Source organism: Chiloscyllium plagiosum, unplaced genomic scaffold (assembly GCF_037043375.1).
Source record: "Chiloscyllium plagiosum isolate Xiang-an unplaced genomic scaffold, Cpla_swu_hap1 HiC_scaffold_48, whole genome shotgun sequence".
NCBI classification, from domain to species: domain Eukaryota; kingdom Metazoa; phylum Chordata; class Chondrichthyes; order Orectolobiformes; family Hemiscylliidae; genus Chiloscyllium; species Chiloscyllium plagiosum.
This window is the reverse complement of record NW_028270186.1, coordinates 14720211-14746806: the sequence shown is the minus strand read 5'-3', so window position 1 is coordinate 14746806 and position 26596 is coordinate 14720211. Positions and strand designations below refer to the sequence as shown.

Here is a 26596-nt window from a genome sequence, read left to right as displayed (position 1 = left end):
TAAAATTAAGCAGGAGAGTTTACTCAATGTCATAACAGTTTGAGGGCTCGTCCAGGATGGGAACTAAGACGATTGACAAACTCCATTGGTTCTGGTTTGGTTTCATGATGTTCTCGTCAAGCATGACCTCCACCTCCACCTGGACCTGTCTGGCTTTGAGAGGATTAAGCCGATAGGAATATTGTTTTATCGGAGTAGTATTCCCTATGCCTGCTTCACGTACAATAGTATTAGTCCTCCCCACCTGATTCTTACATATGTCCTTATACTGTAGTAATAAACCTTTCAACTCTGTTCTATGCTCCTGAGACAGATAGCTTACTAATCCATCCCACTCCTCTGGCATCTTTACCAAATACTTCACCTGACACAACTTTTTCTCAATTTGATATGGACCACTAAACTTAGCTTTGAAGGGATCTCCTATCATTGGTAACAGTACGAACACGTTATCCCTTTGGGGAAACGACCGAGCCTCAGAGTTTTTATCTGCCACCTGCTTCATTTTACACTGTGCCTTTTTTAGGTGCTGTTTAGCTAACTCACCTCCTCGAGTTAATCTCTCCTTCACCTTCGATACATAATCTAATTGTAAGATCTCCGACTTTGATCCTGTCAAAGTTTCTTTAATTAATTTCACACAGCCTCTCATTTCATGACCGATTATGAACTCAAAAGGAGTGAACTGAGTAGATTCATTTGGGGCATCTCTAATGGCAAACAATACGAATGGGATACCTTTATCCCCATCATTCGGGTAATCCCGACAGTATGCTCTTAACATGGTCTTCAAGGTCTGATGCCACCTTTCCAAAGTTCCCTGGGATTCAGGATGAAAAGTGCTTTACACCGAAGCTATCCATAATTTCCTTAAACAGCCTAGCAGGAAAATTTCACCCTTGGTCCGACTGAATCTGAGTAGCCCATACTGTGTGAAGAAAGCTACCAACTCCTCTACCACCTTATTTGCCTTGATACTGCATAACGGAATTGCCATGGGAAATCTGGTAGACACATCCATGATGGTTAACAAGTACTGGTTCCCACTTTTAATTCTTGGGAGGGGACCTACACAATCAATTATAACCCACGTGAAAGGTTCTTCAAATATGGGAATTGGCAACAAACGTGCTGGTTTTATTACTGCCTGTGGCTTACCTCCCATTTTGCATGTATGACACATCCGGCACAAGTTAAACACATCCTTGAGCATTCCAGGCCAATAGAAATGTTTTTGTACTTTTGCCAGAATCTTTCGTACCTCTCAGTGACCTCCTCCAGGTAGTTCATGTGGTACCTGCAACACTTCCTGTCTGGACACTACCAGCAATACAATCTAGTGCACTTCGGCCCATTTCTCCTCTGCACTAACCTGCCGTGGTCTCCATTCCTGTCTGAGGATTCTACCTTTCAGATAACAACCCTCCAGAATATTCTCTGCCTCCTTTTCAGAGTACACATCCACACATATATATATATCTTTTATCGTCTTGTCTTACTGTTGCGAGTCTCTTACCCTTTCAGGACTAAACACCTCTGTCTGTTCAGGTTTTTCCTGCACCATTACGTCAAACAGGGTATCCGCTAACTGAACCTCAACCCCTTCATCTTCCTCTTTAGTTTTCACTTCATGCTGTGACTTACGATAGTGGGATCTGGTTACGACACAGTCTGGGAAAATGTCAGGATATTTCTGTTTTAACTCCTCAGTTTCTTGGTTTTCCTTGGGCTTCTCCACAAAAGGGGGTGTCACTCCCATCTTGGATCTTACTAAATCCTGGAATTGAAACTCAGTCAATCACTCCCACTGTAATTTCCCCAGCCTCAAGTTGGCACTCCAACCTGACCTTACATCGGGTAACGCTAAATTTCTATCCATCTGCCCCACAAATTACCACACTCTCAGATAACAGATTAGAAATTGTGAATATTCACTCATCCCTTCCTATCACAGCAAGTAGTTCGATCCTGCATCTCTGAAAATTATAACTTCTTGCCCTTCTCCCCCTGTTGTTTGAGTAAAATTTACCCACGGAGGCAAATTTTTTGAAGATCAGGGACTAACTCCCTTCCCAGACTCTGCTTAAGCTGTGCACTCTCCTGCAGATCCTCAGCTCTTCCTAGGGTCGCCTTTACTACCTTCACTAATGCCACCGGCGTCGCTTCTTTTACCAAGTCTTTTCCCACAATGCCTTTCTTTAAAGACCAGCAACGTGTGTCTTCACGTGTCCCACCTTCTGGCAGTGAAGACACCTTTTCCCAGTGCTCTTCTTGAACCACCAGCACTGTAATTTTCTGTGTCCCACTCCAATGTAGTGAAAACACCTGAGGCCTTTCACCTCCTGTCCACTGTCTTGGGCTCCTTTAACCTGTGGTAACATCTTACCAGTGTGCTCGATTCTTGGTTTAGTAGTGTAGGATCTGCCCTTCTAATCTTCAGAGGACGAAATTCTGGCCAGAAGCTTGTCTTATGCACCAGCACGTCCTCATCTGCTAATTCTGATGCCCTTCTCACTTCTGAACTTTCAGTTCCTCCATGTGAATTCTTACCATCTCTGGAAGTGAGTTTTTAAACACCTCCAGCAGAATAATCTCTCCGAGAGCCTCAAATGTCCTATCGATTTTCAAAGTACACACGCACTGATCAAAATGACCATGTTTAATTCTTTCAAACTCAACATAAGTCTGACCTGATTCCTTCTTTGTGTTTCTGAACCACTGTCTATATGCTTCTGGTACCAATTCATAAGCACTTAAAATAGCCTGTTTAACCTCTTCATAATCTCTTGAGCCCTCATCTGACAGCGCAGCAAATACCTCACTAGCTCTGCCTACCAATTTAGTCTGAAATAACATTACCTACAAATCCTTGGACCACTCCATTGGCCTAGGCAATTTTTCAAGTGAAATAAAGAAAGCTTCAACATCTTCCTCATCAAAATGTGCCTGTGTTTTGACATATTTACATGTATCACTATCTTCTCTTTTAATCTCCATCCTGTTAACTTGACTTTGCTTGACAAAGTCGCAACTTCTCAAGTTCACATTCTCTCTCTCTCTCTCTGGTCAGTCAAGAACCTTCTCTCTCTTTTTCCTCTCTGTCTTTCTTTTCTCTCTTTCCCTTTCTCTCTCCCTCTTAGTTTACCTTCTAACTCCATTTTCCTCAATTGTCATTTCAGTTGTTCTACCTCTACTGCACTTGTCCATTTCTAAAAGTATGGTCTTTTTCTTTCCTTCTAAACTTTCTTGGCAAATTTGATAATCATCTTCAAATCCCAGAACCTCTTTTGCAATTTTAAGAGCCATTTCCCTCACTTTTAATTTAATCAACCACAAGTCACCAAAATTAAACAAATTGTCTCACCTGTGTTTTATTTGAAGATCTCGAACACTAACCTGCAAGTGTTTAAATCTGCTGGAATTTTTCATACCCCAAATCTATTCAAGTTTGTCTGAACAGTTCAAATCACAGACCCGAGCCCCCAAACTGTTACGACACGGAGTAAACTCTCTTGCTTAATTTTAAACTAGCAACTCAGTAAAGATTTATCCCGTACAGTAATTTGTAAAAATTCGAGTGGCCAAGAAGTAAAAATTAACAACTTTATTTCTTAAAGTATACCAGAGAATAATTAGCTAACAACTATGTACAAGTCCTTACTCTAACCTATCTTTTACCTTCCCTTCAATAACACTAGTCTGATAAAACTCCCAAGTAAGATTTACAAAACAACACTTATCTCAAAACCAGGCAGCTGTAGGTTCTTGTCTTTGGATCTTCCTGTGCCTTCTTTTCTCCTTATTAGGAACTTCTGCGTGACAGGTTACTGATTAAAAAGGTACTTTTAAGAGAGAGGTTTTTATCAAGCAGTCTGTTGCATGCTAGGACGAGGCAGTTCTCCTCTCAACTGTTCACTTTTCCCCTGGTTTTATACACCGCAGCATCCAATTGTGTCACTGGCTTTTAAGATTGTCAACATACTCAACTCAAACTTGATTGGATATTGGTATATTTTCAGGGTATAATTTTAAAATGATTGGCTGAATTCGAATTTGTTTTTCTCTCCACGTAATGAACTAATCGAGTTGTTCGACTCAGTGTTACATTGCTGCCTTATTGAAAGCACTTGGTGCTGTGTCCGGTAGTTCTGCTGCTTTTAACTCTCAAAGGTAAACACACATCTTCATAACATTATGAAGGATTGTCAAGACTGCGATAGACAGATTTTATAAGTAATAAGGGAATCAAGGATTATAGGAAAACACAGTAAAGCGGAACAAAGAAAATTACAGCCTGCGCCGATCCAGATCATCTATCTAAACCTGTCATCTATTTTGTACTGATCTGATCCCTCTGCCCCCTGCTCATTCATGTATCTTTCTAGATATATCTTAAATGGCACTATCATGCCCACCTCTACCACCTCCACTGGCAACACGTCTCTGGCACCCACCCTCTGTGTAAAGAATTTTCCACGCATACCTCCCTTAAACTTTTCTGACCCCAAGTAATAGAGTCCCCTACTCAGGGAAAAAGCTTCTTGCTATCCACCCTGTCTATACCTCTCATGATTTTGTGGACCTCAATCAGGACCGCCCTCAACCTCCAACTTTCTAATGAAAATAATCCTAATTTCAACCTCTCCCTCTCCATACCCTCTCCAAAGCACCCATATCCTTTTGGTAATGTGGTGACCAGGACTGTACACAGTATTCCAAATCTGGCCAAATTAACGTCCTATACAACTGCAACATGACCTGCCAACTCTTGTACTCAATACCCCATCCGATGAAGGAAAGCATGCAATATATGCCTCCTTGACCACTTTGTCAACCTGCGTTCCAACCTTCAAGGTACGATGGACCGGAATACCTCGGTCTCTCAGTACATCAATTTTCCCCAGGGCTTTTCCATTTACCGCATTGTTCGCTCATGAATTGGATCTTCCCAAATACATCACCTCACCTTTGTCCAGATTGAACTCCATCTGCCATTTCTCTGCCCAAAGTCTCCAATCTATATTTGGCTGCATTCTCGGAAAGTCCCCTTCACTATCTGCTACTCCACCAATCTTCATGTCATGTGCAAACTTGCTAATCAGACCACTTATACCTTTTTCCAGATCATTTATGTACATCACAAACAACAGTGGTCCCAGCACAGATCCCCGTGGAACACCACTGGTCACCCGGTCTCCATTTTGAGAAACTCCCTTCCACTACTACTGTCTCCTGTTGCCCAGCCAGTTCTCTATCCATCTAGCAAGCGCATCCTGGAACCACATGCAACTTCACTTTCTCCATCAGCCTACCATGGGGAACCTTATCAAATGCCTTACTGAAGTCCATGTATATGACCTGTATACGACATCTACAGCCCTTCCCTCATCAATCAACCTTGTCACTTCCTCAAAGAATTCTATTATTTTGGTAAGACATGACCTCCCCTGCACAAAATCATACTGCCTATCACTGATAAGACCATTTTCATCCACATGAATTGACTGATCCTATCCCTCAGTATCTTCATCAGCAGCTTCCCTACCACTGACATCAGGCTCACCCTGTCTGTCATTACTTGGAAAAGCTAAATCCTTGGAAAATGAAGGCTGGTGATGACCCAACTAAGTCCTTTTACAGGGAAACTTACCTTCCTGGCAGTCCCCTGGTCCTTGCCCCTGCCGCTGCTGAAAATGAAGGCTGGTGACACTTGAGCTAAGTCCTTTTAGAGTTAAGGATTTTTCATCAGCCGTGATCTCACTAAACGGCAGAGCAGACTTAATGGGTTGAACAGTTCCTCCGATGTCTATGGTCTTATTTATGGAATTTCTTCCTGAAGTCCAAAGATACAATCATGGAACTACCTTAAACAGCCTGCTCCAGGCCTCTTCAAATAATTCAATGAAGTTCACTCGATACTATTTGTCTTTGACAAACAGCTTGCTTTCATTTGCAAAGGCTGAGCAAACTGATGTTCATTTAACTCGCAATGGAACAGAATATAAAAACAAAGTGATAATTTTAAACTTTCTTAATCTCTGGTTAACCTCAGTTGAAGTTATGTGGACCATTCTGGCTATCAAATGAAGGATAGATACAAAACGTATGTGCTCTCGGGGATGACAAAATTCAGTTTTCGGCAACAGTTCGATTAATCATCTTGAACAGAGAAGGTTAAAAGATGAACCAATGAAGGTTTTTTCAATTTTATTTTTAATTCACAGAATGTGGGTATCGCTGACAAGGCCAGCATTTACTGACTACCCCTCACTGCTTTTGAGAAGGTAAAAACAACTGACGGATTTGCTAGACTACTTCAGAGGGCACTTTCAAGTAATCCATATTGCTGTATGTTTGGAGTCCAATATATGCCGGACTGAGTATTCTATCTTGGAGGTCAGGAATGAACCAGATGGGTTTATGACAACCCTGTAGTTTCATGGCCACCGTCACTAATAATATCTTGTTATTACAAATATATTAAATTTGAATTGAATTGTGCAGCAGCTATAGTGAAATTTGAACTTCTGTCTCTAGATCATGAATTGAGATCATGAGTTTACTTGTAGTTCAGTAGAACAACCACAATTCTGCTCTACAAAGTTCCCAGAGAAACACTGTTCTCACTGGTGAGTGAGCCAATAGCTGGGAATCCTACGTTTAAGATCGTAAGCAACTAATCGAAAGTGAGGTTAATAAAACAAATTTTCACTGACTTGGAATCCAAAATGCTCTTTTTGCAAAGCTGAGGCAGGTTATTTGCATGTAATAAGTGGACAAGGGATTTGGGCAACTTCTTGCAAGCAGGAACTTTCAGAATTCATACCAAAGACAACTATGTGGGCATGAGAGCAACGTAGGGTGAGATGGTGGTGTAAAACATCAGTCAGTGAGCAACTGGTCTCGGTGTCCAGCTTTGTGGACATCGCTTAAAATCCCACTACGCCACTTTTCCATGAAGGATATCTTGAACAGTAACCTTGTCTCAATGATGGTGACTATAACAACTGTCATCAACTATCATAAAAAGCCTTCTGATTCACTCATGTTCTTTAGAAAAAGGTTAGGCTACACAAGGGTCCACAGACAAGACAAGAGATTTTAAATCAGCACGGTGGCTCAGTGGTTAGCACTGCTGTCTCACAGCACCAGGGAGCCGGGCTCGATTCCCACTTTGGGCGACTGTCTGTGTGGAGATTGCACATTCTCCCCGTGTCTGCGTGGGCTTCTTCCGGATGCTCCGGTTTCCTCCCACATTCCAAAAGATGTGCAGGTCAGGTGAACTGGCCATGCCAAATTTCCATCATGTTAGGTGGCATTAGAGAGCGGTAAATGTTTGGAAATGAGCCAAGGTGGGTTACTCTTCGGAGGGTCGATGTGGACTTTTTGGACTGAAGGGCCCGTTTCCGCACTGTAGGAAATGTAATGTAATTTAAAAAGACTGGGGCACTGACAGCCTGAGTGTCGGATTTGGATTGAGGGTGATGGGTGAGCACGGCTCAGTGCCAGTTAGAATACATAATAACTTGCAATCTCACTAAAACCTTGGAGTCTCTTCACAGCAAAGGCTTATACACTATCCATCTCAAAACTAGCTGTTGTCAGGCAATGCCACTGTCCTCCACTTACTCTGCAATGATACGCAAGTTCTAATTTTCAGTAAAAGAACTAAACAGCCTCTCAATTACAGGCTAATGCCAAACAAGTGCAGTGGACTTTGTGGTTTTATTGGGTCAGTTTAAAAAATAACAAACCGAGTGAAAAGGGAGGGAGAGAAAGTAATCAGTTTCCTTAGGAACTGGAATGATCTCAGACTGAAACTCATTACGCACACAAACTTTGGGAAGACTGGAACTATGTAAAAAAAGACACAACCATCAAATCCCAGACGATGACTCTAGATGGAGCTCAGATCCAGAAGCTGAAAATAAGCAAACATACACCTGGTGCAACTGGTCCCGTAACTTGAAGGTAACACTAATGGAGCGACACCAGCTAGATCATTGTGGGCATCGTTGGGGAGGTTTGCAACAGATTCTGCTGACCTGACTTTTTTGTGGAACTCAGATTGATTGCGTGCTGCTGTTGCCTGAACATCATACTACGTCCATTGGAAAGGAGCTACAATTCTTCATTAGCAATGCAGCATTTTGAAAATGTGACTGAAATTGATGACCGGCACTGAGTGGGCTGCCAATGTATAATGCACAGTTTATAACTCACTGCATAATGCTGTTTACCCATCGTTTAAACTATGTTGATTCTGGCTTTAAAATTTTAGTGGTTACCTCAGGTAATGTTTTACGCTTACTTTGTTTCAATCTTTTGTAATGTAAATTTGTTGGTAATAAACCGCTGAACCAATTATAACGAGTGTGAGTCAACTACCCATAGTGGTGAAGATGCAAAGATTTATCATCAGGGATTTTATAGTAGAGTACTTTGAAAACAGTGGTAGAATCAGACACAGTCAGTATGGATTTACAAAAGGGAAGCACGTTTGAGCAATCTACTGGAATTCTGAGGGAATGTAACAAAAAGAGATGATCGGGGAGCCAGTGGATGTGGATTGTATGGTTTTCAGATGTTTTTGACAAAGTTCCACCAAGGAGACATGCGCAAAATTAACACTGCTGCTGTCTAGTTGGAGTGCAAAGAGAAGACCCAGAGTGGTTGGATCATTCTGTGCAGTAACAGATCAGGAGCAGTCCTGGCTTGGTGAAGCTAGTTGTCTGTGAAAAAGTATGGTTGTGCCTCTCAGTACTGGAGTGCATTTTTAAGAATCCAGGGGAGTACAGAACTGGGAAAGGAAGATGAACTACCAGGGAGTGAGTAGTCATTGAGCCATTACTTGACAGAGTGTTGTTTGAAGAAATTCTGAAGCTAGATCTGCTGAACAGAACAACAGGAATCACATGCAACATTTTGATTAAATTGATTGATCTGTAGTTACTAATATTGGGAGTGGTGTTTACTTAGAAATCTGTGGGATCTGTCTTGACCACATTTGTCATGCTCTGTGGGGCATTCAACCACAGTTCATGTTACCTATGTTGACCTCAGTTTAATTTCAGAAGTTCAAAAATAAGTTAATACACAGAAATATATATGGTAGGTTCTATTACCATTCCAACTTTGTGTAGTTCTTTCCAAATATTGGAATACTGACTTTATTCTCTTATCAAGTACCTGGAATATCTCACTTCGTCAACCTAAAACAAAAAAGTTATTGCTCCCTTGTCAGACTGCAACACAAATTGGGCAGCCTGGTCTGGCACCGTAATCTCAATGACATTGTTTTTCACTTATTGAAATGAACTACCTTCTCACATGGATAATACACTTCTCATGGAATTAATGTCAAGTACAACGAGGGTTCCTCTCATATCCTGTCCTGTATTCTTCTCTCAAATAACATTGAGGAAATACATTAACCAATCAATCACCACACATCTACATGTTGGGCTTTGGTGGCAAACTGACAGCCACATTTGCTGTTGCAAAACAATCCACACCCAAAGCACTCCAGGTTAATTGGTTGTATTTGAAGCACTGTAGAGCATTTATGCAAAACAGGTTAGGATACCCAATAAAGAAGCACGTTGTTCTTTCTAAAATGCAAATTACAGAAAAGCAACGACGGATTCCTCTTGAAGCGAAGAAATCTGATGAACACCAACACAGGATGTCCGAGGGAATTGAAACAACTCTGCCGTTGTACAACTTTTGCGCATGCACTTGAAGGCTGTCTTTATGAATTGATACACAACTTACAGCATTCTTCCCCTGGTCCCGACAGGTGCTGCACGTCTTGCATTCAATACACTGCCATCGTAAGGCTTTCACACGAGCCGTTAGTTCAGGAGAGAATTTCAAACAGGATGGGTGACCTGGAAACACAGCAGACCTGACAATCAATCTCGAATCATATTATTCATCGTGCATCCACACAAGTGTCACTCAGGTTAAATATTCTTCATTGCAGTTCTTGAAACCAGTCATCTTACAGAGCTGATGGTGCTGGAGGTCTTAAACAGAACATAAAGGTGGAGAAATTTCCAGGACCTCATCAAGTGTATTCCAGGAAGTTGTGGAAATGTAGGGAAAAAAATTGCAGGACCCCAAATAGAGATATCTGTGCCAGGAGACTGGAGGGTGGGTAATGTTGTGCCTTTGCTTCAGAAAGGTTGTAAGGAGAAGCCTGGGAACTACAGACCAGTGAGTCTGACATCAGTGGTGGGTGAATTGTTGGAAGGAATTCTCAGAGATAGAAGTTATATGCATTTGGATAGGCAGGTCCAGATTAGGGATAGGCAGCACGGCGTTGTACATCGGAAAGTGTGTCTCACAAACCTGGTTAGAATTTTTCTAGGATGTAATCAAAAAGATCGAGGAGGGCAGAGGGTTGTTTTTTTTAGACTGGAGACTCGCAGTGTTCTGTTGGAATCAGGACTGTGGGTCCAATTTTGTTTGTAATTTTTATAAATGATTTGGATGAGAATTTAGGAAGCAGGGTTTTGCAGTTCGCAGATGACACCAAAATTGGCGGTATAATCAACAGTGAAGAAGGTTGAACCTGTTGGATTGTGACCTGGTGCTGTGAGATTTTAAAAAATTATTAATATCTGGAGAGCTGACAAAGATTCTGTCTAAATATTTTTAGTCAAATACTTCCTTCTTAACCTCAGATTACGGAGAGTTACTGTAATATAAGAAAGAAGTAACTTCCATTCATAAAATAACTTTCACGGATAGAGTACATACAAGCACTTCACCAGCCATTGAACTACTTTTGAAATGTTGTCACCAAAGGTTTAGGGGAGATGTCACAGGTAGGTCTTTTACGCAGAGAGTGGTCGGTGTGTGGAATGCACTGCAAGCAGTGGTAGTAGACTCAGATACATCAGGGACATTTAAGCAAATCTTGGATAGGCACCTGGATGACAGCACAGTGAAGGGTGTGTAGGTTAGTCTGATCTTACAGCAGGATAAAAGGCCAGCACAACACTGAGGGCCGAAGGGCCTGTACTATGCTGTACTGTTCTATGTTCCAAGATTTAAAAGGGATCTTGACCAATTTGGCCAATGGGCTGAGGAGTGACAGATGGAATTTCATTTGTATAAAAACGAGGTATTGCATTTGTGAATTAAACAAGAGCAGGACTTATACAGCTAATGATAGGGATGTGGGAAGTGTTGTTGTACACAGACGCAAGGGTTCAGGTATATAATCCTTTGAAATTTGCATGACATGTAGATGGGGTGGTTAAGAAGCTGTTTCATATGTTAGTCTTCACTGTTCAAAACTTTGAGTGTAGGAGTTGGGTTGTCTTGTTGAGGTTGTACAGGATGTTGGTGAGGCCTCTTCTTCAGTACTGTGTTCAGTTCTGGTCACCTTACTCTCAGAAGGATATGATGAATTTGGAGAGGATGCACAAAGGATTTCCAAGTATGTTACCAGGACTGGAGGGCTTGAGTTACTGAGAGGGATTGGTTAAGCTGGGACTTTTTACTCTGGAGCATGGGAGGTTGAGGGGTGGCCCTATAGAGGTTTATAAAATCATGAGGGATATAGATTAAGTGAATATTAAAAGGTCTTTTCCCGTAGGGTGGGGGAGTTCAAAACGAGGGGGCATACGTTTAAGGTGAAAAGTGTGAGATTTAAAAGGTTAAGGGGCATCGTTTTCACACTCAGTGCCGTTTGCATGTGGAATGAACTGCCAGAGGAAGTGATAGATGCAGGTCCAGTTACAACACTGGAAAGACATTTGGACAGGTGCATGAAGCAGAAAGGGAAATGGACCAAACGCAGGCAAAAGGGATTCGTTCAGTTCAGGAAACTTGGTCAGCACGGACGCATGGACCAAAAGATGTAATTCTGTGCTGTCTAACTCTAAGATCATACAAATTATCTGAATTTCATGGATGGGCTGTACATGCTGTTTCATAATGTGACCATGAAGAAACAGGAGGAAAACTGGTAAAACAATTGGCTAAGTGAGAAGGTAAGGCTCAATTTTTGAAGTGGAATTGCACACGAACTTAGAAGAGACCCAATCATACTCACATCAATGCTAGTAGAACTCCCACTGTGTAGCTCAGGATTAATCTCAGACCTACAGTGGAGTGGTAATGTTCAACTATTGATGCAGCTTGTTCCTTGAAGGGAATTGCTCAAGTCTGCCTTTTATTGAAACAATAAAAAGGGACAAATCCAAATAATCCTGACTGTTAGCAAACTGCTGAGGTCAGTGGACGATTGTACATGCTTCGCAGTTAACGACTGGCCTGGTTCTACACATTTTATGGTTGGTTTACCACTGAAGTCAAGTGTGACAGATTTCTGCTCGATGCAAGGCAGAATGTGGATGTTCTTAGGCTTTCCTCGGTGCATCAGTTGACATGTTTTAAACTAATTCATGTCTTATCAGGGCCAAGGATGTAGAATAACTGAGATGAATTTTCTTAGACCAAGTGCAAAGAGAGTGCAATATCAAGTTTTGATTTACGTGTTTGCGACTAGATTTCAACTAAAATGTTAACTGTGATAACGATTAAACTTCGACTCAGATCAAATATTCGACTTGCCTTTTCCAAGATCAAAATGTAAAGAAAGCGAACAGTAAAGATTCTCCACTTAACTTACAGACAGGTTAAAATAGTGGGAGATAGCCTTGTTATAGTTATAGAGCGGTGACCTGCAGGTGTAGGAGTCATCGGAAAGAGTTCACTGGATGGGGAGCACAAAATTGTCCATGAAATTGGGACTTGCTTGTTAAAATGCATGGGGAGGTTTTCTGGTTTTAAGGTGTGAAAGACATCGAAGCTGTGAGCCAGGGAGACAGTGGGCAAGGGATGACAGAGAAGCTACAAGAGGGGAAAATGAAAGGGAGACTGTTACAGAGTGAGGTGAGAGGGGCTGAAATCATGAATCTCAGTGAAGAATTATCTAAGGGACGGAGAACGAGATAATGAAACATGTATCAAATGAAACAGAGACACAAATGAGAAAAGTAGTAAGGAAACAAAGATGGACCGAGGAAGGGATAAAGAAAGCAGCAAAGGGATTTAGAAAGAAGGTGGGTGGCTGAGTAACAGACAGGGAAATCAACAGGAGAGAGAAATACAAATGTGATTCATTACGTTCTTCTGCACATACTTTCTCATGGCATCAAACTTCCAGAATTGTGGGAACAATGAGACGCAACAGTGGCAGAGAATGTGGAGGTGAAGGTAGAAACAATGAAAGGAGTCAGAGAAAACAAGAAATCATTCAAGGGAAAGCAAGTGGCATATAAACAGTGGGAAACAAAGCATGCCACAAGTCCCAGAGATGAGCTAAATTTCAAAACTCTTCCCTGTAATATTCCTTTGGCCCCATGAGAATGTGAATTGCCACTAATAAAGACAGGGCATAAAAAAAACCATCATTTATTTTGCTCGCTTTTAAGTTGTGTGAGATACTCCATTATTAATTCAAGTTGTAGGATGGTTGACTCGATCATTTGACATCCCTGCTAAAGACTCCTGGCACCAGTAGACAGGTCAATTTGTTGCTCAAAGAAATTACATACACCATAACCTTTCTGGCTTCCTAATATGAATAAAGCTGATTATGGCATAGAACTAGACAGGTCTGGAAGCAGAGTATTCAGATCCAAATGATCCCTTAACTATGAACCTGGGCTCACTCCGTCAAAATGCAACTGCGTTCAGTTAAAATAATGAAACGTTCGCCAAAGTTGAGCAGAGTACGTACCGCTATTACCGCAATCTGCACATGAAATGAGTTCCTCACGTTTCTTCTCACGGTTCTGCTCTTTTGTTCCCAGGCAAAACCCACAGATTGGAATTGGTTCTGCACGGGGCTGTTGACAGAAGAAAGTAAAATTTAATCTCAAGAGCTGGCTTGCTGCATCTCTGCACAGTTCTCACACACATCACGATGGTGAAATGGAGCTTAAACCTGGTGGCTAGCAAGAGATAAATATCATCCTCTCACCTAACAACTCAAGTCCAAGTTAATGTTTGCATAACAGCCCCGGGGAAACCCCTGCTCTTAAATGTCACCTGGCATGGGATATGGATGGTTCACCAAGTGAGGAAAATAAACTGACACTGGAAACAGAAAGCTTAGGTACCAATCCTCCTGAGTAGTCCACAGTTTTACTTATTCAATCAAGTCCCAAATGGAGCATGAACCAAAAAGATCATTGTGACAATAATACTGCAATCAATAATCCAACTACAAGCCACCTTTTCATTTCATAATGTTTAACTTTGGAGACTTCTGCATTTTACTTCAAAAGTCATGTCACGAACTCCAGGTCATCATTTGTGAAAATTGTTTTTTACCCGTATAAAACGAACTGTTGACTTGGTAATCAGATCATGGACCCACACCAATCCTCAAACAACAGTAATACTGCTTAACTGTTCATGAAGATTGGGAGTTTTCCTGAATGAACTTTAGATTTAAAACAGGCTACATTTTTATGTTGGCTTTCCCAATTCATGAAGTTGTGGTATATTTTAACACAATGTCTGCACACTCCAAACCCTAACAATATTACATATAAAATGCCAATTTGGTTCTTCATTGTAAGATTATCTGACGGCATGAGACTTATTCCAAATAGTTTGGCTTTTTCTCAATATTCACCTCAGTCTCTTTTGCTTCAAAGAAGTAAACTGTCTGGACATGTTATGACACACCTCTTTCAACATACATCCTGAGGTGGGATTTAAACCAAGGATATTCGATCCCAGAGGCAGGGACACAATCTTTGTGCCATTAGACCCTGTCTGATCTCAATCTGAATCAATACAATTATGTAGACTGCCTTGCTCTGTCTGAACACCCTATGATGTGTATGTTATGATGTACCTGAACTGCTTGCAAAACCAAACCTTTCACTGTACTTGGGTGAATGTGACAACAATAAATCAAATCTTACGGATTGAGTCGACTTCCTTTTGTTTTTGAATATCATGTTAATTTTCCAGCAGTTTCATCAATTTGTCAATGTGATTAAATATATCTGGGCTCAGAACTTTGCATTTGACGACTCTATGACTGTGCCTTGGAAGTATAAGAACCAAGCATGCAATTCTGCAAGGCAGACCTCCAGAAAGGTGTAAACTGGTGAGAACATTTTGGACGTCATCTGGACCATCACTGACCAGACAATGAGGCACTCCTCTCCGTGTACAGATGGTATTTACAGCATCCCAGAGCACATTAACAGCTCACCGAGCATATGATAGGATTGGTTCTCCTTGAACAATTCTGCTGTTGGTCCAGCCATGAGACTGCCCTACCAGTGCTTAATACATAGCCCTGAGTTTCTACATAATATAAGTAACCAAAAAGCTTGAGGGTTACACACTGACTAAGATACCAACCAAATTCATTTGCTCTTCTTGTAACGATTGCAATGGGATATTTTACATCCACCCATAAAGGACAAATAAGGGAGATGAAAATCAAATCTCAAACAGAAGGCTCACTGGCACTGTATTAGAGCATCAGCTTTGATTTTGTGCTAAGAGACTGTATCTCAACCTTTGAGCCAAAGTTGACATCTTCACTCCAACAGTACATGACTGGTACAGTCATCCTGTAGTTGAGGTTAGGTTCACAAGGACATTTGCACTCTTACTCCATTCACAGCATTTTAGTACATCTTTCACTGTTCTGTACACCACCTGCTGTTCTGCCTCTCCAAGTCCATCTGCCTGCTCAGTAGGTAGACCTCCTCCCAGCTGGGTTCACACACACACCCACACAGCCAGGTTCCTCACCTGCCTACTGGGCACAGCCTTTCATCCAACCTTTCAATCTCTTCAGACTGGTGGCATAAACACTGGCCTTCACACATGCTAATAGCCCAAATCAAGGGCAATAAGCTGTCAGTCATCTGATCTTCAAGTGAAGAAAAAGATTTAGATTAACTTGTCTTAAAGCAGGAAGAACAGATGAAAACACCAACTACACAATGACAGACTGACACACCAACATACAGAGTGTGGCAATGCCTACCGAGCTTAGATAATTTGCCATTTCTATACATTTCCAGATCTTTATATCATGCGCTGATAATTCACAGTGAGCCCTAACTATGCACGGCGCGCGCACGCACACACACACACACACATACCCACCCACCCACCCACTCACTCACCCCCACACATACACCCACCCATCCACCCACCCACTGGAAGATTGATTATTTTGCACTGTCTTTCAAGAAGAAGGAAACTTACTGGTAAAACCAGTGACTAGCTTGCCAGATGGTTTTGAGAAATAATTACAATCTCTCTTAATGCTGCGACATTGGTAACAGGCATGGCCCATTATCAACAGCAGATGGGACAGCTTCAAACTTATCAAACTAACCAGCCTCACGGCAACTCTTCATGTGCGCAAGACCAAAGGGAAGTACATTCCAAAAAGTGTGTGCAATCTCTGAGGTTCAATGACTGAACAGAGACCCGAATTTACCAAGGAAAGAGAACAGTCAGCACTGTACACCATTGCTGCCACACTAGGTTAACACATCATTTTCACAATTACACAGCTCCGCATTAAGTTTTTCCCAGTTTCGTTGATGTTCTGTGAATAAATAAGTGAGAAGACAAATCCTAAGAGCTTCCATCTCATTTAGGGGCCTTCAAAGCAAACCACAACCAACAATCTGCACTGAAAGCCCTGCTCACAGTTTGACAGCTGCAACAAAATGCGGGACACTAGCTGCTAAAATCCACAACATTCTAAATAAGGCAACGCACAACACTCAAAACCAAGTCCAATCCGCCCTAACTTCCAACTTTCAAATAATTCCAGGAACCAGATGTAGATGAGCCAAAACGCTCAGAGGGAACCAGTTCACAACCTGTGGACTGTCTGGACTGACAAGCAGCTGAACAAGAAGGGGGACATGATCTGTGACACGAACCAAAAGGACTTCTGTGTCAGTCGTAAATCAGTTGCCTTCAAAACATGTCAGATACACCGACAGTAATCTCCATCATTTTCGTTCACATGATCAGGGGTGTGTTTTGATTATTTTTCAAAACATCTACTGTGGGTTTTCTACCCCTTTTAAATTTGCAGAAGGGAGCTGCTTTGATGCTGCATATTGTTCTTAACTTCCACCACTAGAGGCCATCGACTGCAGTGAAGACAGTTTGCCAGTGCTGTCATTTGCAGCATAAATGTTGTTATTTTCCATGATGGAATCTCACAAACGTAAAGCACAGAATGCAACCATTCAATTAAATTTATGTTGGTTCTTTGAAAGAGCAATCATGCTCAGTAGTATATTACGCTATCAATTAATTTCATGCAGTAGTGTAGAGCTCAGGCAGACACCAGTCTTCTGCAAATACACAGAACAGCTGTACCGCACATATCTTTGTCATAAGAAACTAATTTTTCACAGAACCGTCAGACATTTTCTTCAGTCGTTTTACTTGTGCTCAAGGGCATTTCACAAGGATTAATGATAGCAGCAAAAGGCATTATCCAACTCATATTTGTGACTCTCTAGCATGTTGAGCAAAGCAACTACAAATATATCAAAAATATTAATTATAAACTAAAAGCAAACATTTGTTGATTCAGTGTTTTTCAAATAAACAGCCTGAGGAACCATCGAGGTCTCTGGGTACTGGCAGTTCATTCTCCTATCTTAACCCAGATGTAATAATGATCAAACAATGAGCACTTAAGCATAGGGTAAGAAATAAATACAAACTGCTTTTAATGATTGTGGAAGCAAAGCACCCTGTAGCAGAGGCAAGTTATTAAAATCATCATTTTCAAAAGATTTCAACATGGCTAAGATGACGCTGATGTCAGGGTGTTGCTGCTTGCCCAGCATTTATTGACTGTGCCTAGTTGCCCTTCAGAAGGTGGTGGTGAGCTACTTTCTTAAATCGCTGCAGTCCATGTGGTGTACGGACACCCTCAGTCCTGTTTGGTCGGGAGTTCCAGGATTTTGAAACCCAGTGACACCAAAGGAACAGTTGATATATTTCCCGGTCAGGATGGTGAGTGGTTTGGAGGGGAACTTGCAGGTGGTGGCATTCCCACGTATATGCTGCCCCTTAACCTTCCAGATGGAAGTAGCGTTGGGGTTTTGAAGATGCTGTTCAGTATCTTGGGCAGATTTCTGCAGGGCATCGGTGGTGATGGTGGTGGGTGGGTTGTGGGGGGTGGGAGTGGACACTCACGGGTGTAGGGCCAATCAAGTGGGCAGCTTTGTCCTGGATGGCGTCAAGCTTCTTCAGTAGTGTTGAAGCTGATCCCATCCAGACAAGTGGGAACTATCCCATCATGCTCCTGAGGTGTGCCATGTAGATAGTGGGATTTGCAGAGTCAGGAAGTAAGCTACTCACCGCAGTATTTGGTGTCTCGTACAGGTACTCTTGCAGCCACTGTCGTTATATGGCAAGTCCAGTTGAGCTTCTGGTCGATGCTAACCCTCAGGACGTTGACAGTGGGGGATTCAGTGATGGTAACATCAATGAACGTCCAGGGGGTGTTTCTATCGTCTCTTACTGGAGATGGCCATTTCCTGCATTTGGGTGGTGCCAATGTTACTTGCCACCTGTCAGCCCAAACTTGCATTGCTGCATTTGAACATGGACTGCTTCAGCAGCTTAGGATTTATGATGGCACTAAACATTGCCCAAGCAGCTAACATACCCACTTTTGAGTTTATGATGGATGGAAAGTCATTGATGAAGTACCTGAAAATGGTTGAGCCTACAACACTACCCTGAGGAACTCCCACAGAGATATCCTTGAGCTGAGATGACTGACCTCCAACAACCAGAATCATCATCCAATGTGCCAGGTCCAACTCCCCAATTCCAACTGATGCCAGTTTCACTCAGAGCTCCCTGATGCCACATTCAGTCGAATGCAGCCTTCAAGTTAAGTTCTGCCACTCTCGCATCACCTCTAGTATTCAGCTCTTTTGTTCATGTGTGAATCAAGGCTCAAATAGGACAGGATCTGACTGGCCCTGGCAGAACGCACGGGCAACAATGACCCGCTGCTGCTTGTCAGCACTGTTGATGACACCTTCTGTTACCTTACTGATGGTCAATAGTAGGCTGATGGGTCGCTAAGCAGCCGGGTTGGATTTGTCCTGCTTTTTGAGTACATTTCCACGTTCGAGAGTGTGGTGCTGGTAAAGTACAGCAGGTCAGGCAGCATCCAGGGAGCAGAAGAATCGACTTTTCGAGCATTAGCCCTTCATCAGGAAACGTCATGTTGTCAGGTAATTGCCAGGATTGTAACTGCACTGAAAGAGCCTGGCTAAGGGAGCACCAAGTTCTGGAGTGCGTGTCTTCAGTCTTATTGGTGGAATGTTGATAGGGCCCATTGCCTTTGTGGTATCCAGTGCCTCCAACTGTTTTGATATTAGGTGGAGTGAATTGAGTTGGCTGAAGACTGGCATCTGTCAAGGTGGGGATCAGTGTGGAACGTCAAGGCATTTCTGGCTGAAGGTTGCTGCAAATACTCCAGCCTTATCTTTTGCACTGATATGCTGGGCTCTGCCATCACTGAGGACGGGGATATTTGTGGAGCCTCTTCGACCAGTGAGTTAATTGTTCACCACCATTCAAGACTGGTTGTGGCAGGACTGCAGAGTTTTGATCTGATCCGTTGGTTGTGGGATTGCTTAGCACTGCCTATCATTTATGTTTGATGGAAATGTGTTGCTGGAAAAGCGCAGCAGGTCAGGCAGCATCTAGGGAACAGGAGAATCGACGTTTCGGGCATTAGCCCTTCTTCAGGAAGGGCGAATTCCTGAAGAAGGGCTAATGCCCGAAACGTCGATTCTCCTGTTCCCTAGATGCTGCCTGACCTGCTGCGCTTTTCCAGCAACACATTTCCATCTCTGATCTCCAGCATCTGCAGACCTCACTTTCTCCTCTATCATTTATGTTTGTCATGCAAGTAGTCCTGTCTGGTAACTTCACCACTTTGCCATCTCATTTTTACCTGTGCCTGGTGCTGTTCCTGGCATGCCCTCCCGTTCTCTCTACTGAATCAGGGTTGAGCCCCTGGCTTGATGGTAATGACTATGAGATTGCACGTTGTGCTGGAGTACCATTCTGCTGCTGTTGATGGCCCACAGCACCTCCTGGACGCCCAGTCGCGAATTGCTAGATCTGTTCGAAGTCAATCCGTTTTAATAAAGTGATAGCGCCAGACAACATGATGGGAGGGTATTCTCACTGTAAAGGCAGGACCGTGTGGTGGTCACCCTGACAGACTTTGTCATGGACAGTTGCAGCTGCAGCCAGCAAATTCTGAGGGATGCGGCCTTGTTGTTTTTCACAGCTACATCTGCTTGGACCTAACCAGCATAATCAGTAGTGCTGCTACCAAGCTACTCTTGGCGGTGGACATGGAAATCCCCAACCAAAAGTACATTTTGCAACCTCGCAACATGGAGGAGCACTGATTCATCAGCCAAGGGAAGACATTAAGTTTCCTTTCCCAAACCTAATTTGAAACAAAACTTTCTGAGGTCTATCAATATTGAGGACTCCCACGGCAAGTCCCTCTCAAGTTGTATACCACTTCCCACCACCTCGAATGGATTTGTCCTATCAATGGGACACGACATATCCACGGATGGCAATGGTGATCTTTGGGACATTGTAAGATACGATTCTATGAAAACAGTCTGTAAGGCAGCTCTCCCAGTTTTGGCACTGAGCATTTTGCTTCGACTGAAGGGGGAACAGGACAACAATATTGGCGAAGTCAGCAGGATCCAAATGAATAGTTATGATTGGACAGTGTCAGTGGCCGCCCAGAACATTGATGTCTCGAGAAGGACGGGCCCACAAGGTAAGATTTTAAGCCTTGGTCTCTCTTGATAGTCCTGCGTGCCGGAGTCAGTCCCCACTCGATCACTCTCTATTCTACGGATTCTTTGGATGGTAATTTGTTCAGTCGAGAGACACAGTTTCGCAAGCGCACTGGCAGACAGAGATGAGATGAGAGTCCGCTGCACTGCATTCGAGGCGGGGGGGGGGGGGGGGGGGGGGGGGGTGAATTTGATTGAGGTTCGAGTCCTGTGCACGGTACTGAGGTTCAACTCCCCTGGGCGGGTGTGATTGAGGTTCGAATCCTCTGCATGATACTGGAGTTCAAGTGTCCTGGGGTTGGTTTGGTTGAGATTCATGTCCTCTGCGCGGTACTGCGGTTCGAGTCTACTGGGTGGGTTGAGTTACAAGTCCTCCACGATGCACTGGGATTCGGGGTCTCGGTGTTTCAGTGGGATTCGGGGTCTCGGCGTTTCAGTGGGTTCAAGCCCCCATGAGGAGTAAAGTGAGAAAGGGGTTAAAGACCCCGCGTGGTGAAATTTTGTTCTGGGGAAGAGAGTGGCTTGGATTGTGGTGCGATGTGGTCCGCTGTGAGGGCTTTCTCTTTTTATCAGTGTAACTTCAGTGAAAGGATGCAAAAAAAACAAAAAATGCTGAAATTAAGGTTGTACTGGTACTTAGGTTGAAGGAGGGAAGTTTCAATGTAAATTGCGCCATGCTGAGTGTGTTTGATGTTTAAATGTTTTGGTTTGTTAAAATACCGGTTCAGAAAATCCCTTTACGTAACTGTTTTGCCTTGTTTGAATCAGGATCTTAACGCAATGTGTTTTGTGGGCTGTGTAGTGGGACAGATTTTGTTTTTACATTTAAATTGTACAACATTATGTCCTTCTTAAAATGATCAAACTTGTAATCTTAAAACAAATTGATTGAGAGCCTTGAGCCCCTGATGTGTTTGAAAGTCTGCAATGCCTGTTCAAAAAAAAGGTTGGGTCAGTGGTCATGCTTTAACCAGATGAGAGTATTGTATTAAAATATCTTTGCTGCTGTGTTTTTAATGCAGAGAATTCACAAAAAGAGGAGTGCATTTTTAGTTTGATGTCTGGTTAAGATTTGAGAGAATATCAGAACTTGAGGCTGAGCTGTTTAAATTCTGCTAATTATTGTTCAGACTTCATTGGCCCCTTCATATTGCAAATTCAAACAATGTTCATCTCTACCAAAGTTGCCACTGTAAGTCCGACTGTCTTATGAGGGAAATTTCATTTGGAGAACATATTTTAAAATATTCAGCATTTATTGCTCACAAGTACTTGAAATTTAAATCTGAACTGAAACTGCCTCTTGAATTGCTAAAGCACAGGAAACATTTTGTTGTTTTCTTGCAATTCCAGATTTTTGAAATACTTTTCCTGACAGCTTTCACATTAGCCAAGTATCAAGTTGTTAAAAGAAAATAATTTTTGAATAACCTGCATAGAGGCACCCAAGGGTTTGATTTTACGACCATTGATTGTTGTTTATAATTGACTGAATTGTTTCGGCAGTACAATTTAGAAGTTTATGGATTGTGTAAAACTTGATAATGCCATAAATAGTGAATATAGTAATACACTTCAAGAATTCAAAGAATGTTGAAATTGGCAGACACAATTTAGTGTCGTTAAATGTGTGACTATCTTCATACTGATAACCACCTTGGCAAGGAAGGAATCGGAGAGGAAATGTAAAGATACTTTCAGCAGTTAACATCTTCCATAGAGTTTCTCCATTCACAGGTAAAGCATGCCTTCAAACCACCACCCACCCCTCTACAACCTGATCCAACAGATTCAATTAGCTCCCCAGTCATGAGTATGAAAAGTTAAGAAATTAACAACAGTGAAGAGGAGGTCTATACACTTTTGGTCAGTTGCCTTCCTATGGACATTAGACCATGTGAGCTTTACCCTGTCTTTTGATCATTTAAGGGATATGACGGTTCACTGATTAAGCTAACATCACAACAGGCTTTGTTACGTTTAACAGCAGAGCAGGAGCAGAAGCAGCAAAGAATGCTGCATTCACCTAGCCTGCTGCTGCTGCACTGCACACTCAGACGCACTGGTATCCTCCATCTGAAGCATCTCTGCAAGGATGGAAGTCTCGTCAGTTTTGTGGAGCATTTAACTGCCCCTATCAAAGAAATCAGATTTTTCAGAGGAATGATGCAAGAACAGACTGAATTTTGTTTTCAGGCTGAACTTTACTGAAGGAGATCTTGGAGAACTGGTTCATTTCCACTGGACTTGGAGGGGATGGAGTGGTCACTAAGGACTGAGTAGTTAAGAACTTTATGGTGAACTTTTTTCCATATGGAAGGATTCTTCAAATTTTAATTACTGTAACGAACTAGTAATTTTTGTTGTTATAATCACTGCATGTTGTGTACCAATAACTTGCTTAAATACTGGCTATCAGAGTCTTTTGAAAGCTGGAAATGCCATTGGTTATCATGGTATCATGAAATGATAAAAGGAGGGAATGAGAATGTGTACAGGGTAGAAGCAGGCAGGGAAAGAGTTAAGTTCTGAATTTTGTTAAACAAGCAGTTCAGCTGAGCATGATTCAGATCAGATAAGAACTTGCAATTAACAATGGGGTGCTGGAGGCAAGAGTAATGGGTTAACAAGGTGGAAAAGCAGTCATTACGTAGAGCTATTTAACAATATTGGAAGCATTCAGTATGCAAGGTCAGCTAACAAGGGGAAAAAGTATCCATTGTATGAATCAAGTCAACAAAGTTAAGAACATTCATTGCATAACAGTAAAGGGCTTGGCCTCTGTTACTAATACTCGCTGATTTTAACGGTCACCCAATTAATATTCATGTTGCCTTATCTGGAAGCTCCTCCCTGTAAAATGACGATATAATTCATTGAGAATCTGCTGTTCGCGAGAGAAGCCAGAGAATTCATGTTCCTGTGCGCATGGGCGATCGTTCTCTCTCCCTCATAATGATGAAGGAGGTAAAATTACACTGTCTCTGAGTGTTTTGTTTCGACTGAGGGGGGATCGGGACGACATGAAACGTTAGTAAAGAGGACTTTGCATGGTTGACACTTGTTTCTGCAGTGGTCTTTTTCTGCTGCCTCGGTTGATGCTTAGTCAGCTGTCCAATGTAATTTATCAGTTCAGAGAGAAGCTGAGAGTCAACCACATTGAATGGGTCTGAAGTCAAATACAGGCCAGTACCGGTAAGGAGAACGGATTACCTTGCCTGAAGAACATTAGTGCACCAGATATGTTTCCCTGACAATCTACAATGCTTCAGAGTCATCAGTAGGTTCTTAATTTCAGCATATTTCTTACTGAATTCAAATTCTGTTGTGGCGGGATTTGAGCCCAGGTCCCCAGAACATTAGCTGAGTTTCAAGATTAACATTCCAGAGACAATACCACTAAGGCCACTGACTCCCCTTTTGAATCTGTCTGAAAGGAAACACCAGCTGGAGGAGGACGAGAAGCAAAATAGATGAATGCTCAATGTGAGTTGTGTTGAATTAATTTGTGCCTGTTCCAGTTTTGTTCAAAACTTTCATTTAGTTAGCTCCTTGAACATTAAGGCTTGGCTGAAGACATCTCACAGACGTTTTTAAGATTCCACCTCAATTCTTCGCATCAGGTGTAGAGCTTCTGCCAACATTTGATCAACATTTTTGTGTCGATCAGTACGACTAAAAAAGAAAAACCACAACAACTATGGATGCTGTAAATCAGAAACAAGAGCAGAAGTTGCTGGAAAAGCTCAGCGGGTCTGGCAGCATCTGTGAAGAGAAATCAAGAGTTACTGTTTCAGATCCGGTGACCCTTTGTCAGAGTTTTGCTGCTACTTAAAGTGAGTTATTCCTCTCATGACCAAACGTTACTTGGACAGAATGGATACAATGTATTTGTGCCAATCAAAGACTCGTGGTCTGAAGGCATGTCAGTAAAGACAGCAATTTTGGGAGTGAGTCACCAACGATAATAGACAATAGGTGCAGGAGTAGGCCATTTGGCCCTTTGAGCTAGCACCACCATTCATTAAGTTCATGGTTGATCATCCACAATCAGTATCCTGTTCCTGCCTTATCCCCATAACCCTTGATTCCATTATCTCAAAGAGCTCTATCCATCTCTTTCTTGAAAGTATCCAGAGACTTGGCCTCCACTGCCTTCAGGGACAGAGCCTTCCATATGTCCACTGCTCTCTGGGTGAAGAAGTTTCTCCTCAACTCTGCTGTAAATTTTTAAACTGTGTCCTCTGGTTCTGGACTCACCCATCAGCGGAAACATGCTTCCTGCCTCCAGAGTGTCCAATCCATTAATAATGTTATACAATCACATACCCTCTCATCCTTCTCAACTCAAGAGTATACAACATATGATCGTCGTGCCATTCCGGGAATTGACCTCGTGAGCCTACGCTGCACTCCCTCAATAGCCAGAATGTCCTTCCTCAAATTTGGAGACCAAAACTGCACATAATACTGCAGCTGCAGTCTCACCAGGGCCCTGTACAGCTGCAGAAGGACCTCTTTTCTCCTATACTCAATTCCTCTTGTTATGAAGACCAGCATGCCATTAGCTTTCTTCACTGCCTGCTGTACCGGCATGAACACCTACATCTCATTGTACTTGCCCTTTACCAAACTTGACTCCACTTCGATAGTAATCTGCCTTCCTGCTCTTGCCACCAAAGTGGATAACCACACATTTATTCACATTAAGCTGCATCTGCCATGCAGCCGTCCACTCACCTAACCTGTCGAAGTCACCCTGTATTCTCGTAACATCCTCCTCACATTTCACCCTGCCACCCAGCTTTGTCTCATCAGCAAATTTGCTAGTAATACTTTTAATACCAATGATGTAGAGGTCAAATGTTGTCCAGTTTTGTGATGAGATCAAATAGACTGCAGTGGGTCATGATTCGAAAACTAACTTTCCAGTCTGGATCAGTGGGGTGACAGCCCAGCAACTTAGATCATTTGTAAATTTATCGAAGGTGGTGCACGATCTGAGAATATGGACTACAAGGTAACATGAGGAAACAAAACAATCCATTTTCCAGCTTTGATGAATCGCATGTCAAGCCTTGAATTCAGTGTTGGCAGGCAATTTAAAACAGCAAAAACATCAGGATATGACTTCAAATTTACGACCTCCGGATCAAAGAATATGATAAGTTGAATGTAACCTTAATGAGGATCAAGTTTAGGGCTGTTTTATGTAATGAGTTCTTGGAAGGAATCCACAGAGACTGCTAAGTTCATTTCAGTTACGTTAAAAGGTTGCCTATCCTTGGACTTTAGCCTCTGGAGTAGAGCAAATGGAAACAAAACCTGAAGTTTTTCTCAGTAAAGAGTATGCAAATCCGGGACAGATCTTAATTTGTTCATGAAGCTTTCTGCATTTCGAGATAACACTATTTAAATTAAACGAACGTCAGAAAATTCAAGAATCATTTTTGCGCAGAGGCTTCAACAAGGGTAGCTGAACACAAGTCCCTGCAAAGGTTTTAAAAATGGGAGAGGATGAGTTCTACTTCAGGAAGGATATTCAGTCTCTGAATTACGACATCACAGCAAGGAAATCGATGGGAGATGTTCATGGATAGCACCTTCAAGCATTTTAACCTAGCACAGCACTTCATAAATGTGAATATTTGTTAAGTTAACGAGCAAGCAAGACACCACTTACTTAGTTCGAGAATATC

At 42.3% G+C, this 26596-nt stretch overlaps 1 protein-coding gene across 8 annotated transcripts in view; it reads right to left on the bottom strand.

The window, feature by feature from the left end:
* Positions 1-26596, bottom strand: part of LOC122543156 (histone acetyltransferase KAT6A-like) — a 295041-nt gene that overhangs the window by 95224 nt on the left and 173221 nt on the right. For all 8 annotated transcript variants that reach the window (XM_087984360.1, XM_087984358.1, XM_087984356.1 and 5 more), the window contains 2 exons: positions 13760-13868; positions 9775-9890 (listed from right to left, as the gene is read on the bottom strand). In XM_087984360.1, coding sequence (XP_087840486.1) covers positions 9775-9890; positions 13760-13868 — 225 coding nt within the window. The remainder of the gene's footprint in view (positions 1-9774; positions 9891-13759; positions 13869-26596) is intronic.